Below are 18,290 nucleotides of genomic sequence, written 5' to 3'. Positions count from 1 at the left end.
AACCAATAATTCGTAGGTGATGTAACCGATTTTGTACAAATCGCAGATCCCATTTCGCAACATTGAATTTGAAATAAGAAAATTAAGCGGTCTCTTGTTTTGTTAAAAAAAAAAAAAAAAAAAAAAAAAACGAGAGGATCGACTATTTCGTAATAAATACCAGATATTAACAGTTTTTTGTACACACATGTCTATACACATACACATATATATCATATATTTCACGTATATACGCATACAAACAAAAACAAGATTTTGACGCACATTTATAATAACTTTAGATTTTTATTAAGACCCAATTAATTACTAAATTAATAAAAATAATAATACTTTAAGAGAAACAAGATGTACAACATCTGTATTAGAGAATCTTAAATTACGACGAGAGAAATGGAATAAAAAGCACTCAAAATTCTTGCAGCATACATACAGAATTCACCAAGAAGCAAATTTGATTTGATAAGAAAAATCCAATTAAAAATAAATTGAATCGATAAAATTTAGAGTGTCAATTTTGATATAACATATAAAATAATTTTACAGCAATTATAATACAAATCGATTATTATTGAATAATTAATGAAATAAGTCTGTACATCTTCGCAATATAAACATCTTCATCGTAGATGCTTAGTCATATTGTTTCGATAAATTATTCTCAACTTCGAAAGACTGAGCTCATTTCAATAAATTTATGCAGCTCTCGAAGAACTTACTTCCGTTTCTCTCGCCTCTAACGGGCTCAGCGTCATGCTAAAATAAACCTCGTGTGATAAAGCACATCTACATGACGCCGAGTGTAACACGTATATAGGAAAGAATGCATTTGTCGTTTCCATAGTTTAATCCGAGAAGGAGAAAGGAAGAGATTACGACCCGATGAGGCGCGGTCGTGAGGAAAACGACGCTGCAAGCTCCGCCGAGCGGAGCTTACGTCGTTGACAGCAACGGAACGTCCATAGAGTGTCACGTGCAAATTTACGATACGCCAACAAGAAAGTACGATATTTTTCCACCGCGATATATCTTAGCTCCGTAGTATTGTATAGCACAACACACATAACTATATATTGTACAAGTATAGTTACAAACGCGGATTATCCGGCGGTTAATCCGTGCTATATTAGCGGGAAATGTCCCCCCTTCGAGCTCAATACTATATCTAGAAGGAATGAATGCATAAAAATAATATTTAGAGATAATCACACCCGATGTAAATAGTGGGACACTTTTACATCGCAAAGGTACTTTATAGATAGCAGATACTTTTTCCATCACCGAGGCCGTTGGAGAACACAACGTGTGATGTGGACATTTGATTCGTTGTCATTCCTGCTAATTTCGAAGAGATTCATCAGGCTGTCGCAAGTAAAACAAGTCGAATAGCGAATTAGCGAAAGCAGCTTTAACGGTTACAATTCCGTTAGTCAGGTAAAAATGAACGTGAAAACCACGAAATTTGCGAAAAATAATACTCGTCGAAAAATAATGTCGTTTTCAATAATGTCGTTCTTACACATGGTTGTTAATTTGTATACCTTTCCTGTGTAAATGAGCATTAAATTTTAGAAATTTAGACGACTGTAGCTAAGGCGATCGTAATAACTTAAAATGAGTGAGACTTTATACTCGAATTGCATTCTTAGATTCTCTACGCACTTTTGTAAGACGCGCACGATGTGAAATAGCGAATGATGAAAGATGAACATCGAATACCTGCATCAGTATTATTAAACATAAGAAGAGACGAGCATTCGAGACTTAATCGACTCGTGAAGAACTCGGAGGGTTCTTCATAGTACTTAATTCCTTAACGTAGAATAATTAAAAATAAATAAAAATCGCGATTCGGTGATCGCACAACGCATGTTCCTATCTTCCAAGCATTTTTTCACTTTACTATTAATTAATACTCCATTGAAGGAATAAATATTAATATTAAAAAAATTAACTCTGGCGATATCGATGTAGAGTTATTATTAAAAAATATTTTGTCACTTCATTTCGAAGACATTCGCTTTCTTTGCTATCATAGAAAATTCGATTTATTATATTTTCGTAATAAGTTTATCATTCCTACATGAATTTTCATATTCGATGTACTGTAAGAGATAATTTGTAATGTATGTATATATAGCACCAGTGTGTATATATATTATACATTTATATATCTTCTTCGCAGATCTTTAAGCATTAGCTTTTGTCGTACGTGTGTATGCGATCATCGGAATTTTTGTAAGAAATACTCTTTGTACTGTACGCATTTATATATCATGTATTACACGATACATCGTTAAGAAGTAGTACGTACGATAAGTATATTCATCCTCGAATAAATTACGCAATCGATATATTGTGCAATCACGTGAATCATGTGCCAAAACGTAAGATAAAAGAAAATGCCATTGGTCTGACCGTACCGATAATATGTCAAAGAGGAGAGATCTAATGAGAAAAAATTTATAGATCACTCTAATTTCGATAAATTAGAATTCCAATGCCGTGGAGAAAATGGTTATTCGGGTTACCGAAAAAAAAAAATAGCAATCGTAGTCGATAACACTGCTTTATGAAAATTCAATTTATTAAAATTGATTTTGGTACCAATCTAATCCTTCTTGTTTTACTGAAAATCAATTGCATAATTTAAAAATCGGAATATTTTTTTAAAAATTCGTTAAAAATTTAGAATTTTAATATGAGGTATAATAATTCAATTAAATATGAAGATTAATTTAAGAAAAATACACACGGCTTATAATTGCACGATCACTTCTTTGAATTTTTTCGGCAAATACGGTCAGCTGATGTACAAGTTAGTTACGTAAGCTCGCCTTGATATAAGAATTGTTCATTATAATATTAAAAAAGATCGACAGAACGAGAAATGTTAAACGTCCGATATTTGCAACAAAATTCCGAAAAGATTCTTCTTTGACAATGATATCTTAAACAAAAAATTTTAACTCAATTTTTTTTCATGAAATCTAAATTTTGTTTATACGAAAAATACAAGATACTTTATGCACTCTTAAATATTAACTTAAATATTTACTTCAAATGTTATCTCGATAAATCATTTCCACAAAAAATTTTTTATAAACTCTCGTTTATTATTTATTTTTACAAATTCCGTAAAGATCAGAAAGAAAAACCTTTTTGGAATTTCATCTGATATTTATTCTTAAATATTTTCATCATAGTAAGTCATCCGCATTAATAATAGTCTCTAGTGTTATCACAGTATTTGTCAATCGCAAAGACTAGAGTAATAATCACTGTAATGAACGATGTCGCTCAAAGTGCCGAATAAAGGAGACGCAAATTGCAAAAAAATTATATTTATTCAGAAATATTTCATAATCGCATTATTTACAATTTGTCGCATTTATTCAACTTATATCACATCATGTCTCTCTCTATCTCATCTTGTGATGTAATGCTTTTAAAACGCAAAATTATCATAATTTAACATTACATATTTTATTTTAATTCCGATAGAATTTTGTTTTTGAAGAGATATTGAAAATTATTTTTTTCCTAAAATTTTATTTTCCGCGACATACTACTAAATGTCTTATCAATTTTTATTTATATAATAAACTTGAAAAATGCATCTGAAAGACTGCACGTATTACATTTAATTTTCATGAGATCGAATACATAATTTCTTGTTTATCATTGTTAAAAATAAAAATTGCAATATCAAGTTTAACATTTTCTAATCATTTGAAATTATACATATTACTTATTAAATAGATAAAAATTATTTTTGTCATGAATATTTGAATATTATTATTTTTATTATGAAATTTCGAATATTATCAAGTTTAGTCTTCAAAACATCTAATAGCGATATAACAGTTTCGGCTCTAGAAAATATTTAATTATCTATTCAACTTTAACTCGGCAATATGACAGTAACATAAAATTTGTATTATACCCAGCTTATTTGTTCAAAAATGTCATTCTAATATTTAATAAATATTTATTTATAAATATTATATAGTATAAAAATTCATAATATGAATGTTGCGTGTATAAGAAAATTACGAAAATATTCGGATGTGACCTTTTTATTGCAGATGTTGAAGAATCTTCATCGATAATATATGTTACTTGAAAAAGTTACTTTCAAATCTAAAATAAATTTGATTTAAAAATAAGAATTCACAATAAAATATACATTTAAAAAATATTCCAAAATATATAATGCCAATTTTTTAGTACTTTTGTATCTTATACTGGATTATTTCTATTTTTAATAAGGTTCGAAAACATTCGAAACAATTAAGCACGGTATATATTTCTTTTGACAAACATTTTATATGTCTCCTAAAATTTAATCTTTAGACTAATTAATAATCACGAAAATATGAATATTTCATAAATCATTGCGTTGTTCCAGTAAAAATGGATATTATAAATAAATATATTTGTAAATTTGAAATTATTACTTTTTTTATTATATAAATATGGAATTATATAACAATGTTCATTTGTAAATGTGTAATAGTTCTTATAAAAAGAGTTTAAAATAACATTTTATTGAAATCTCAATAATATTGAAACTTCAGATTATTATTAAAATATTTAACAATATAGTTTATTTTAAAAAAATATTTTATTCTAAATATACTTTTCCCATAAGTATTGTACATGTGATAAGCTGGAGTGACTATAATAAATAATCGGACCGTAGAAAAATTAAGGAATTATTTAATTTTCATTATTTTGCCCATGTCATATCATGTCACAATCATGATTAATGAAAAAACTATCTACGGAAAGTATTTGAATCATTAACAATACAGTTAGTTAATCAAAAACTAATTTTTTACGATTGTATAATTATTAAATAATATTATGTGCAATCTAATAAATCACAAGAAAATAACTCATTTATTTTCTTTATCCATTATTTTGAGAATTAGAAAAGAAACGTGCAATTATAACCATTACTAATTTTAGTAAATGTTCAGTTTAATAGTTAGTAAATTACTAACAATAGGAAAATTTAAGATTTTTTTCTCTGATATAAACATAACTCAAATTATTTAAACATTGCATCAAATAATGTAATATTTCAATTCAATATATTTTAATAAGTGAAAAATATAAAAATACTTGCAATACTTAGTAAAAACGATTTAAAATACATAATAGATAAATAATAAATGGCTTCGGAAAAGAAAAATTTTCATTTAATATTTAAATATTATTTACTATATTGTTAAATTTTTAATTGTATATATATATATATATATATATGTATATATTTCTTAAATTTCGTTACTAGAGAAATTTTAAAGAAAAAAAATATATACAATGCGGTAAAAAAAAATTTAAGATAATGTATCGTTAACATCTCGAAAATGTCAAAACTGTTTGTATGCTAATAACAGCGATAATTGCAGTAATAAATCAATAACTATTATCTTAACATATTTTCTAATGACGCATACCTATTCTGAAAAATAAATATATGTAAAGTATTATCTTGCACCTAGTAAGGAATCTTTCATTAAGAAATCAAAAACATGGGGTGGATTTTTTATTTTAAATAGAATCAACTACAAAATTATTTTATAAAAACTGATTCGATTATTCTTTAAAAAAATACAATCACTAGAAACATATTTTAGATACGTTCTATCATTTATTTCAACGTCTCAAAATATCCTATTTTCCTTTAACGCTCATACTCAAACATTGTCATTTAGTAATAGGAACAAGAAATATTAACAGTAAAACTAATTTAAATGCTAACCTTTCAACTCTTTGCGTTTCCGAAAACTATCTAAATTGTTCAATTGGGTGTCGTAACTTTGTGGAAACAATATTTCTGATTTCAAATAGCAAATGACATTACTAAAAAAGTCTCTTTGCAGAGATTTACACTCTCTTAATAGATCGAAGAAGAAAATCAATAAAGAAACATCACTCCATGTTACAATTTCATATTTAAAAAGTTAAGTATTAAGGAAATGCGATTTTTATTGGACATTTACAATCGCATTAGATGATCAAAATCTTATTCAATATAATTCTCACGATTCAGCTAAGAATGCATCATTATTTATATATATAGCGTTATGTACATCATTAATGGAGTCAGCATAGAGCTATCAGTACTTCATTACATCGTGCTTCATTACATAGTAATGAAACTTGTACGATTTAAAGGATTAAAATAAAATATTTATTCCATCGGATAGAACGATTATAACATCGTTCCTAACATCGCTTCATATAAATGACCGACGAACCAATTACTCATCGCATGTTTCATATCGAGAGACTTAAAAAAGTGTGATTCTTATTGATTATTTATATTCGAGATATACGGAATTGCATTATAATGACTACGAGCTTCGTGCTTTGGTGAATGCTCGTGCAATGTAAATTCTTGTACCGAACCGCATTCGAAACCTGGACAATATATACAAACAAAACGATCTGGATTCTTCGAGACCTGCTGCATCGTGTTCACGGCTACAAACATATTGTTGTCCGAATTTGTTTTCACCGGGACTGCTTTGGTGGGTGTCAATTGATAAGACATACCTGTTTTAGAAATTAAATAATGGAGAACGTTATCATTGTTCAATGGTTGCTGTTGTACTTGCTGCTGTTGCTGCAGCTGTTGTATCTGCTGCTGTTGCTGCAATTGTTGTACCTGTTGTTGATGTTGCGATTGCATCTGCTGTTGCGGCTGTATTTGCTGCTGTTGCGGCTGTATCTGCTGCTGTTGCGGCTGTATCTGCTGCTGTTGCGGCTGTATCTGCTGCTGTTGCGGCTGTATCTGCTGCTGTTGCGGCTGTATCTGCTGCTGTTGCGGCTGTACCTGCTGCTGTTGCGGCTGTATCTGCTGCTGTTGCAGCTGTATCTGGTACCGTTGCGGCTGTATCTGCTGCTGTTGCGGCTGTATCTGCTGCTGTTGCGACTGTATTTGCCGTTGTTGCGATTGTAACTGCTGTTCTTGTGACTGCATCTGTTCCTGCTGAAGACGCAGAAACTCTTGTAGCTGCAATTGTAGTTGTTGTTGCAGCTGTTGTGGCCGTTGTTGCTGCTGCAACTGTTCCGGATAAGGCGGTGGCGGCAACCTAGGTCCTTGATAAGTTCGCAGGAACGGTTTAACAGCTGCAGTGCCAGTATTCGGCTGTTGTTGAACAGATTGCACAGATTTATTTAATGGTTGACCAATATGAGGCGGTAAATTTTGATGATAGGCCGTTTTTTTGGGTTGGATATTTTGTAAATGTATTGTAGTGACGACGTTGTTCGACGACGGAATACATGTGGTTTCATATGGTACTGCCTCTTTTTGTTTTGATGCATTCGCATTTGTATCAGATTCGTTTGTGTTCAATGACCTCACATTGATAATTTGATACCGCCGGGATTTGTCAATTATATGGGTAGGTGTATGTGGACGCACATTGACAGATAGAGGCGCACTGATCGCCACCAAAGGAGGAAGGCTATGTTCCTGGGTTGATGTATCGAGCATAGAAGATTTCGAGATCGATCTCCTTGGCCAAATTTTGTTGGGTGAAGATGCTTGATTACTTTGGTTGTCTTGAGAAGACAGAATATTATGCACCGTCACGTGTTCCTTCAATTTGTGCTCGGAGTCGAATGAGAGATCACACACTAGACAGATATGACTCTTCAATGGAGCAGCATTCATCAATTCAGCCAAAGATTTTACACGCAGGAAGGTCTTAGGTATGGAACTCATAGCGTTCTTCGGTAACGGTTCCTTGGACTTATCTTTCGAAGATGTAGTATCTGCTTGATCTGTGCTACTTTCAAGGATCTTATTTGCATGATTCACCGGTATCTCCGTTGTTAAGTTAACATCTGTCTGCCTAGTCGCAATTTTCCTTGGACTTATTACGCTACTCCGAGTACTTAAGCTCGAATTTCCATTAGCATTATTGGTAATTTTCGTAGATGCGTTAATTGAAACCGTATTATTGGAACGTGTCTTTTGCCCATCAGCAATAACAAAAGTAGATGTTGACTTCTCTTGTGTATCCTTACGCCTAGAAGGCGAGCTATCAATTGTTTTCTCAATTTCACTCGACACCAAACTCTCCTCACTTTCCGACAATACTATCGTTAGCTCATCATCATTATCAGAATCGTTTTCTATGTTGTTTTGTTTCGAGTGTGCGACTGTAACATTGGTGGAGGGAACTTGAACCGAAGTACGAGTGAACGAATCATTCACTCCCTGCTTAATTGTTTGTCTCTCTTTATTGGGGGATTTTGTTAATTCTGGTGTTATTGTTACTGATTCTGATGTTACCTCGGTTTCCGCGAATCGATTCTCAGACAAAAGATTTTCAACTATATTCTGCAATGCAGAACTGCAAACTGATTCTTGTGATTTTTGTGATTCATGTGATTTATCGTTTGTGGTGTTCTCAGCTTCTTTTCCGTCATCAAAACAACTTAGATCTACATAAGGTAAATTGTTTATAATTTTGTTTCTTCGCGAATTCTCAGAATCCTGGTTACTAATATCACGATAGATTACTTCACACGTAATTGGCATTTGATGAATCTCGTTGCTTTTATGCTTGATCGCATGTTTGTGGAACAACTCGACACTGTCAAAATGAAGTTGACAACGAGAACATACGAAATCTTCCTGAAGTACACCATGAATTTGCCAATGTTTTTCGAAATCTTGTAAAGATTGCCACATAGACATACACACTTTGCAGATGTATACTTTCGCCAGGGCAGTAACAGATACGCAAGTATAATGTAAATGCGGCTCTCCTTTCTTGTGTTCTAACGTGTGCAGCTCAAAAGTCGTCTTGTTATAAAATGTTTTGTTACAGAAACCGCATATCAATAGAATCGGTATTTTGACAGTGTTACTCAGGCTACTGCTGTTAGAGGATCTGTTGCGAGGATCGCTGATGGTAGAAGCCTTTTGACAGAGTGCCTCGTGTAACTTTAGATCTTGTGCCGAGACGAAAGGCGTTCTACATTCACGACATACATAATCAGCTACTTGCATGTAAACTTCTGCCGATTTGTCTGCGGTTGATAGCTGATTAATTTTCGAGCCGATATAAGCGGGTCTTGGGAACGAGAGACGGCTAGCCAAGAAAAACGGGTTCTTCTCGTGATTTTGGAAATGATTGTTGAAAAGTGTTCCGAAACCGTAGAAGATTACCTTGCATATATTACAACAGAAAGATGCTGTGCCCTGGCGATTGAGTCGAGTATGCGTTGACAAATGTTGACGTAACTCCTTGACAGAATTCAGTACTCGCTGACATTTAACACAAAACAGTTTGGATTTCCTACCGCGTCGTCGGTTTTTGTTGCAAAGCGTACCTTTCGCAGTGTTTTGGATGCAGTGTGCTTCGAAGCAATCGAGGCGTCGAAACAGCATTTGGCAAGTGGTGCAAAACAAATCTATCTCAATCTGTATGTTAGATACCTCAGTCATCTCAGATTTGTGACACTCGCAGATATTGAAGGATTTTACTGACTGAAGTTCCGAAGATGGCTCAGCCACATTCGTTTTTTCCTTCTCTACATTTTGTGCTTTATTCGCTGCAGACATTGATTGCTTCTCTATATTTTGTTCTGCCACCACTGAGTTCAAAACTCTACTTGTTTTTTTCGATGCATCATATAATACTTCCAAAGCAATAGCAGTCTCTGTACTGGATTTATTTGTATTCTCCAATAGATTCTTCTCTTGCTCAGTAGTATTTTCAGTTACTTCAACATTCTCCTCCATCGAAACTGCTTCTATCGAATTCTCTATTGTATTGCTGGAAGGTCGATCATTGTTCTCGCTATGCTCTTGATGTGTAGAAGTAATCTCATTTTCGATCGACGTGTACATATTTCGGAGATCGTTGGCCATATGCTTGAACATATGTTGGAGTAGTTGAGGATAATTTTTAAAGACACGTGAACAAATTTTGCATGCAACCGTTCGTTTTAATTTAACATTCGTCGAGGAATCCCACTTATTGTTTTTAGATTTTATCATTTTTGCCTTATTTGGTAAATTCAGATTCAGATTGGATTTCGACTTCGACTTCGACTTTGATTTTGATTTCGACTTTGACTTCGATGTCGATTTAACTGCAGTTAATCGAGTTTCCCTTTCCTCCGTGCAGGAATGTTCACATTGCGTTTCAACGTCTCTTGATGATGATGATGATGATGATGATGATGATGATGACGATGACGATGACGATGACGATGACGATGACGATGACGATGACAATGATGATGATGATGACGATGACGATGACGATGATGACGATGACGATGATGACGATGACGATGACGACGATGATAATGATTTGTTGAAATTAACAAGTTGACACGAACTATCTTTCTCGTTAATGCAAGAAGACTGTTGCTGCTGTTGCGATATCAATGATTCTAAATCTTCCAAATTGCGTCTGCAGTTCTTATCTACAACCGTTTCATCTTCTACATGTTTAGACGTAGAAGTTAAAACTGTACAGATTTTATGCGAATTCAAAGTCATATGTTTTAATAGCAGTTCAGAATTCTTAAATAATACTCCGCATATGCTGCATTTGCATGTTATTTCTACTTTATGTGGCGACTCTTTAGTACAGCGCATTTCCGAGATTTTCGATTTTGTGAATGTCATATCATTGATTGATTCGAAGCTATTCGCTTTCTCAGATGATTTTGATAATGTTTTCTCTGATGTCTTGTTGTTTGAATTTGAAGAAGCATTCGATATAACAATGTTTGCCTCTTCAGTACTTTTGCGCGGGCTTTTGGAAACAGTGCTGTCTTTAGATTGAGAAAAGTCGTTTTTAGAAATTGCTATAATACTTGTATGTTGTCGAAGATTTTTATTGGGTGACTCGGATTTGGATGTATCCTTATATTCTGTTGATTTTACTGATGTTTCTGTTGATTTCTTCGACGAAGCATGTTTTTTATCGGCATGAGACCCGACTGGTTCGAAAGACATAAATGTGGAAGTGGAAGAAACATCTTCACGTTCTACATTCATCGATTTCTTCGACATTGATGTTAACTGACTAGAAGCTTGCTTAGGGATTTCTTGTAAATTTTCGATCATCAATGTGCGAAACGCGTTACGCCATATCTCTAAACGTTTCTGCGACAAAACACTATTCTTTTCAGACTTTTCTGGCGATGAGGATTTATTCTTATTTTGCATGGGTACAATCCTACGAATTATGAATGGGGCACTCTTATCATAATTTTCTATGGTTTGAGCATCTGCAACAAAAATTAAAATATCAAAATTAAATAATTGTAAAATTATTTTTAAAATAACTGTTAGAAAAATTAAATTAAATAAAATCAGATTTTGAAGGACTATACCTTTTATTGAATTTTCTTCTATGCATGAGTTAAATATGCTCATATTTTGTTGTTCAGACGCATTGGAACTTATATTATGATCCATGAGATCTATCATACTTTTTCTTCGTAAGGTCACGCGTTTATATATCTTTGATTCATGTTGAAAGGTAGAGTTTCTTACAGTATTTACATATATCTTTGTTAAATAATCGACGATAGTCGCCGAATATTTGCCATTTTCAGAATGGCATTTTAGATAATCCAATTTTATCATTAGAACTCTCGGTTTCTTGAACAGTTTGTATTTCTTTCTTAGCTTACGCAAGGAATTCTTTGATTTTGTGTGATGCTTTTCAACGCAATTATTAGATTTCAACGTGATTGGTAAAGAAATAGAAGTATCTTTTGTTTCCAACAACTTATCTTCTTTTAGCAAAATTGATTTCTCTGAAGATTCTAAAGGTATGAAATTTTGCAATAAGTTACTTTGATCCAATTCTTTTTCTACTGATTCAGATACAATCACATCTGAAGTGTTCGTTATACTGTGTCTCCATTTAATAACATCTTCATCATCCATATCTTCCAATCTCATTAAAGTAACTCGTGCCACGCGACTAATCTGTATATCCATTTCTTTTTCAAAAAGCAAATGAGATTCACTCTGACTATTTTCATTATGATTATTTTCAATCACTTTCGTACTATTTATAGTTACAGTTTCATTATCGTCATCCGACGACAATATTCGAGGTCTTTTCCTCGATACAGGAATCTCGTCAATCTCACTATCAGACGAAATATATTTTCTCTTAAACTTCCATTCATTCATCTGCATTCTTTTAGCCTTAAACTTTAATCTTTTACGATTTAGTCTTTTCGCTTTAGACGAGTGAATCATACTAGATTCATTATACAAACTCGATTCTGTGTTTAATAATAGCGAAGATGAAGAATCGGAATTCACTGTGTTTCCGTTTAATGATAGCGAAAATAAAGAATCGGAATTCACTGGATTATTAGAATGTAAGTATGTAATGCTATTTTTACGATAAGAATCATATGGTATGACACGTGCGCATACATAAGTATCATTGTTATCGTCGTTATTGTCGTCCTTTTCTTTTTCGTCTTCTTTTTCTTTCTGTGTACGATGTGTCAATATAATACAACTTTCAGTATCACTCTGTGCAGCTTCTTCATCCTGTTGAACATATCCGATTGATTCTCCTTCTATATATGCTTGATTAAACGAATTTGTTTGTATTCGCTCATTTGTCCTATCTTCTGATATACCCAAAGTAACTTCGGTAGCCAATTCCATCTTTCGGAAACCTTGTGAAGATTTTACAGATGCTGCTTTTTTTGTTTTCTTATGCACGGTTCCAAATTTCCATACAAAACGTCTCCTCTTTTTAAGAGGAAACAAATTTTTTTTTTCTGTTTTTGCTTTATCATTTGACAAACGTGTAAGCTTTACTGAAATATCTTTAGTTATAATACTATTGTTTGTTTTTTCTGAAATTGGATCTTGTATGAAATCCTTCGATTGCTCCATCAAACCAATGTTTGTTAAAGAGTTACAATTTGGTATTGCATCAAACAGTTCCTCATCAGAAATATCCATCTGTAACACATTCAATGTAAACTATGTAAATGAAATGTACAAGAATGTCTTGGGTGAAGTATTACAAACTATTTTTTTTTTTGGGAGACTAATAATTTCTACAACTTCTTCAAACATATAATTTTTTTCATATAATACTGTTTCTGGACCTCCTTTGAAAGAAAGTAGAAATAAAAGAAGTACTGGTCATGAAAATTCGAGAATATACATGTATATGTATATATTGCAATATATGTATATATGTGTATAACATTGAATTGTTTAACGTGTTGTTCTAAACACGTTATTGCGATACCATCACACGTCTCTGTGGCCGAAAGAATAAGATGCCTACTCGATAAGTAAATTCAGGTTCAATTCCTGGCTGAGGTGATATTTTTCGCAAAAATAATAATTGCGAATTTTCACGATTGGTTCATGGTCAGGCCCCGCCGCAACGCACATCCCCCCTTCTTATCCCTCGAATAAAAGAGTAGAAAATAAAAAAAAAAAGAAACACAAAAAAGACAGATTTTATAAAAATGCTATACTTCCTAAGCATCTCTCGAGTCTTCGCACTGTACCAAACGCACGTAGTGGAAAATAGTGATTTATTAGTTGTCTTCCGTACATCATGTGTAATATTTTAGTTATTTTTACGAAAAGTATCACATCTCAGCGAGGATCAAATCTAGATTTCCTGCTTACGAGGCAGGCATCTTATCCTTTCGACTACTGAGATATGTGATGATATTTATTGTAATAACATGCTTAAAACAACATGTTAAATAATACAATGTCAAACACATATTACAACATACATATGTACATGCATATTCTCGAAACTTTGTATGCATATCGTATCGTACACAATTCCGATCGTACACGTTTCCAATTGCATTGAAACCATTGCCTACAAGCATTACTGTATACATGTCACTTGAGAAACACAGGCTATATTGCACGTCGTATATCATAATACATGCATGATTATGTTACACATAGAAACATATTATACACAAAAAATAGGAAAATTGTATTAATCCATAAAAAGTTTAAAATTTGTAGAATTGTATATTCATACATTATATTAGATAAAACATTTAAACAATGAGGGAGGGAGGATGAAAAGTTTAAAATCCATATAAAAATATAAAATTCAACATTTTATATTAAAAATATTGTCAATATAGATACGTACAATAATACACACGCACGCACGCACGCACACATGCACGCACGCATGTGCGCGCACACGCAAAAAAGATAGGGGGAAAAAAAAAGAAAAGAAAAGAAAAACCTATTCTTTTTAATTAAATTTCTTCCTTAATTTAGCCTTTTTAAGTTAGAGAAAAAAAGAGGAAGATAAACTATACAAGAAATTCATTTAAGGCTCAGTTGTCTCTCTGCAGTCATATTGAATTATGATGTCAGAGGCGAGAAATGACATGTAAAAAGTTTCTTGCATCGTATAGCTTTGTCTTGTAGTTTTCCCTTAAAAACATGATATTTTCATATTCTTAAAACTTGTAAAAAATATCAGAAAGAAAGATATCATCCAATAAATAATGTAAAAGTAAAATAAATCTTGAAATAATGATACATTGCTTAGCTATCAGAAATTACCAGATCACTAGATTTAGTTGTTTTTTTACACTTTTACACGATTTATTGGACAGATATCTTACTGTCTGATATTTTTTACAAGTTTTAAGAATACGAAAATATCATGTTTTTAAGATAAAAGTACAAGATAAAATTATATGATGCAAGAAACAACTTTTTACATGTCATTTCTTACCTGTAACATCATACAACCATATCGTGCCGCAAGAGAACCAAACCTTAAACAGAATAAGCTTTAAGTTTTAATTTAGTAAAGTATAAAATTTAGTAAAGTAATAAAGAAAAGTTATAATTGTATACAAAATAACATATATATTATAACTTTTGTAGATAGCTGCTTTGTATGTAATAAGGATTGTGTACAAATTGGCATGCAAAGTTGTGATTATTTTATAAGCAAACGAAGCTTGTGCTGGAAATCATCTTAAAAATAAACATCCATTTTATTGGGAATGTCTAGAAAGGTTTGGAAATCGTATTGTTAATTTTTTTGATCTAAAGATTATTGATATTTCGACATGTTTAAGAAAGTTGATTCGAAACTCATCAAAGGATCAATTCATTGCTGACGAGTTATGTGTTATATCTTGCATATTGATGTAAAGTTATAAAGTTACAAGCAGAAGCTTTCTAAAACATCCCTTTCAAACTAAATACTACAAAAACAGAAGAGAAAATATAAAAATGTATTATAAAAATTGTATTATACAAATTGTATTATAAAAATCAAAAGAAAGAACAATGAGCAGGGCTAGAAAAATATATAGAAAACAAAAGCGATAGTTTCCATTGACTCACTTGTTCAAGCTTTTTTTTTGGTTTCCCTCCGGATGGAGAGTTGGAATTTATTCCAGTTATGTGCCTTCAACCTCCCACGGGTTATATGACACTTGCTCGATGTACAGGTTAGCTCAAGATAGTCCCTTCGTCGCTTCTTCTTCTTCTTCTTCTTCTTATTCTTGGTCGAAACTGCCTTACGGCGCCAAAACAAGTCACGATTCAATTCGAAAAATATAATTGAGAGAACGACGACAAATGTGTGAACAAAAATCGAAGAAAAAGTATGATGACGCAATACAAAAATTTATATGGGGACAAAGGACGTCCAAATCACTCGACGGCCCGAAAAGGACTTGACAGGTTAGCTCAAGTCAGCTCCTTCGTCGCGACTTCCCATGCGCCGTCTACAACATGAAGAACATCATACAAAGACAAAGCCCTGGGAGTTATGCACTTTTTGTTTGTCGCGATCACGTTTTGCGTCGCCAGATCGTGTGATGTAAGCGACTCGACCACAATTCGTCTTAACGTCAATGACTGATTCAAGTTTCTCGCGGAGTCAGATTAGGATTAAGTTGGCAAGGATTAAGTTAACTAAGAACGATGGCAGGACGCGAAAACACGTGATGTATTTCAAGGGGGGGTCACGGCAAGAGTGATCTTCGACACCCTTCTCGAATCTCGATGCGGGGTTCGTGTCAGATTTTACCTTGTTTCGAGCGCACAAATCTCCTGGGTGCTCGTCGTCGCCTCCGTCTTACATCTTCACTTCTTTTACGCCTTCTCGTACGATTATGTTGATACGATATACAATTCTACGTAAATATAACACAGCGAAGTAAAAATCACGTGGTCTTACCACAATTGGCGATTCAAACAATCTATTCCGCGTCTATTCCTGATCCCTCTCGGATCCAAGTGATTTTGAATCATGAAAAGAACAGCACATTATATGTATACACGGTGTGTGTGGGTGTGTGTGTGTGGGTGTGTGTGGGTGTGATTTGGTGTGTGATGTGATGAGTAGCCTAACTTTTTCATGCGTGCGTCGAACGCTTCAGTAAAATGTTCGTTACCAAAACAAGGGTTCTTTAATCACCGTTGTTCATCAATATGAAATTTTTCAAAAATATATAAAAATTTGTAAAATTTGCGATATATAAACATGTATGTAAACATGATTATAAATATTAAAAAATTAATAATTTGTATTTTAAATACCAGATTAATAAAAGATAGAAAAGATTTATACAGTCATTTTCTACATCGCTGTAGCAGCATTATTTAACGCGCATGTGCGAAAAATTGGCCTATCCACATACTGTGACGCACTGATCTCTGAACAAAGGCAAATTTTTTTTATTAATGAGATCATTTCGGACAAATTCATTAGAATTCATGTTTGGATGTATTTTAGGTGGTTCTTATTTCTTCTAACTACGCCATATATGTTATTTCGACATTTAAAATAAAATAGATATACAAGGCAGTTCCGTAGCATTCGCATTATCGCTCGTGAGAAGGTAGACGGGAGATAAATCAAAGGGTCTGTTCTTTTTATCTGAACTGGCTGCACTAATTCAGAGTTTATCTTTCTTCTTCCAGTGTAAGAAAGAAAGATAAACTGTGAACTAGTTCAGCCAAAAAGAACAGGCCTAAAGTATACTCTTGCGCATAAAAATGTTTAACCAATGAGGATGATGAAAGTATTATATAGCCGGCCATATTAATATGTCAGCCAATCAGCGTTTTTCTCGCGATATTCAAAATGTAACATAAATAAGGAAAGAACAATTCATAAATTTATTTAATTGAGAATTACTATTGTGACTTTTATTATTAATAATTATTAAATCCTCTATTATCAAATCACATGTCACGTAATAATAATAAATTTGTTTATTTTACTATTATTTTTCAATATGGAGGTGACTTGTTCCAACACCATATCTGCATAGAATGGATCCAGATTGGGTCTATTTTGACGAGCACACCTTGTTTCTTTACACCATGATACTATTAAAGATGGTCAGTCTTATGTTGGATTCAGATCAGCGCGATGACGTGACACGTGATGCGCGATATCTAATGAGCGTACAGTTTTTTTCGGAAGCGCGTCATTGCGCTGGTCTGAATCCAGCATTACAGGAGTTAGCATTACCACCAAAGGGGCTCGGGAATAATTGAAGAATGTTGACATTATCGACCGTTTTGATTGTACTGAGGATAACAAAGGGAGGATAATGTTTATTATTGTTATTATGACGGATTTAATTTTAAATTAATAGTTCTTTTACGAGCACAGTATCCTCAGTACAGTCAAAATGATCGATAATATCAACATTCTTCAATTATCCCCGAGTTCCTTTGGTAATGACATTAATTCCTGTAAGTGTCGGTCCACAATAAGTATTTAATCTTTAAGCCATAAGAAATTGACCAATCGATTATTCTTTTCATATTCGATTATAATTGGTCAATTTCTTACTTCTTAAAGCTTAAATCACCTGTTGTGGATCGAGAATAATACTGATTGTTTTTAACAGTACCTCGTCGGTGTGCAGATATAAAAATAATAAAAAATGAAAATTCAAAAAAGAAAAGAGAGTTATAATTAAAGTTCTCTAATTTCAAATCGCAGAGAAAATTTAATCTTTCTTTGATCTACATTTATATTCTAATCAATCTATTTTTTTTTGCTATTTTCTAAAGAAAATATATTGAGTTTAAAGAAAAAGTTCTATTATTGAATTTATATTGATATTGAATTTAGAGAATTTCAGCTATTTGAAAATATAAATAGAATTTAACTTAAAGAGAAATTTAATTCAAATTTTATATTTACATAATAATGCAGTTTTATATTATCATTTCGAGAATTTTTAATACATTATTAAAAATTAAAAATATA

General features: G+C 32.5%; 1 protein-coding gene across 3 annotated transcripts; it reads right to left on the bottom strand.

The window, feature by feature from the left end:
• Positions 1–108: 108 nt before the first annotated feature.
• On the bottom strand, positions 109–16,408 carry LOC105433796 (uncharacterized). Of its 3 annotated transcripts, XM_089077253.1 has the most exons (5): positions 16,089–16,408; positions 15,398–15,783; positions 11,386–12,994; positions 6,680–11,280; positions 6,408–6,567 (listed from the first exon to the last, which is right to left on the bottom strand). In XM_089077253.1, the coding sequence occupies exons 3-5, from the start codon at positions 12,992–12,994 to the stop codon at positions 6,550–6,552; spliced, it is 6,228 nt and encodes a 2,075-aa protein (XP_088933379.1). In that variant the 5' UTR covers positions 15,398–15,783; positions 16,089–16,408; the 3' UTR covers positions 6,408–6,549. The 3 variants fall into 3 exon arrangements, with proteins under 3 accessions (XP_088933378.1, XP_088933377.1, XP_088933379.1); XM_089077252.1 differs by having other exon boundaries at positions 109–11,280; positions 16,239–16,408; XM_089077251.1 differs by having other exon boundaries at positions 109–11,280; positions 16,089–16,406.
• Positions 16,409–18,290: the final 1,882 nt, after the last annotated feature.

Source organism: Pogonomyrmex barbatus, unplaced genomic scaffold, assembly GCF_055798465.1.
Source record: "Pogonomyrmex barbatus isolate J1 unplaced genomic scaffold, ASM5579846v1 scaffold2, whole genome shotgun sequence".
Taxonomy (NCBI): domain Eukaryota; kingdom Metazoa; phylum Arthropoda; class Insecta; order Hymenoptera; family Formicidae; genus Pogonomyrmex; species Pogonomyrmex barbatus.
The sequence above is the reverse complement of the archived record's forward strand: the minus strand, read 5'-3'. Positions and strand labels throughout refer to the sequence as shown.

Bases quoted from the DNA above. Each gene is read 5' to 3' on its own strand.
- LOC105433796 (XM_089077252.1), bottom strand. From the start codon at position 12,994: ATGGATATTTCTGATGAGGAACTGTTTGATGCAATACCAAATTGTAAC. The intron at 11,281-11,385 runs GTATAGTCCTTC...TTTTTGTTGCAG, and splicing joins AGAAGAAAATTCAATAAAAG to ATGCTCAAACCATAGAAAAT.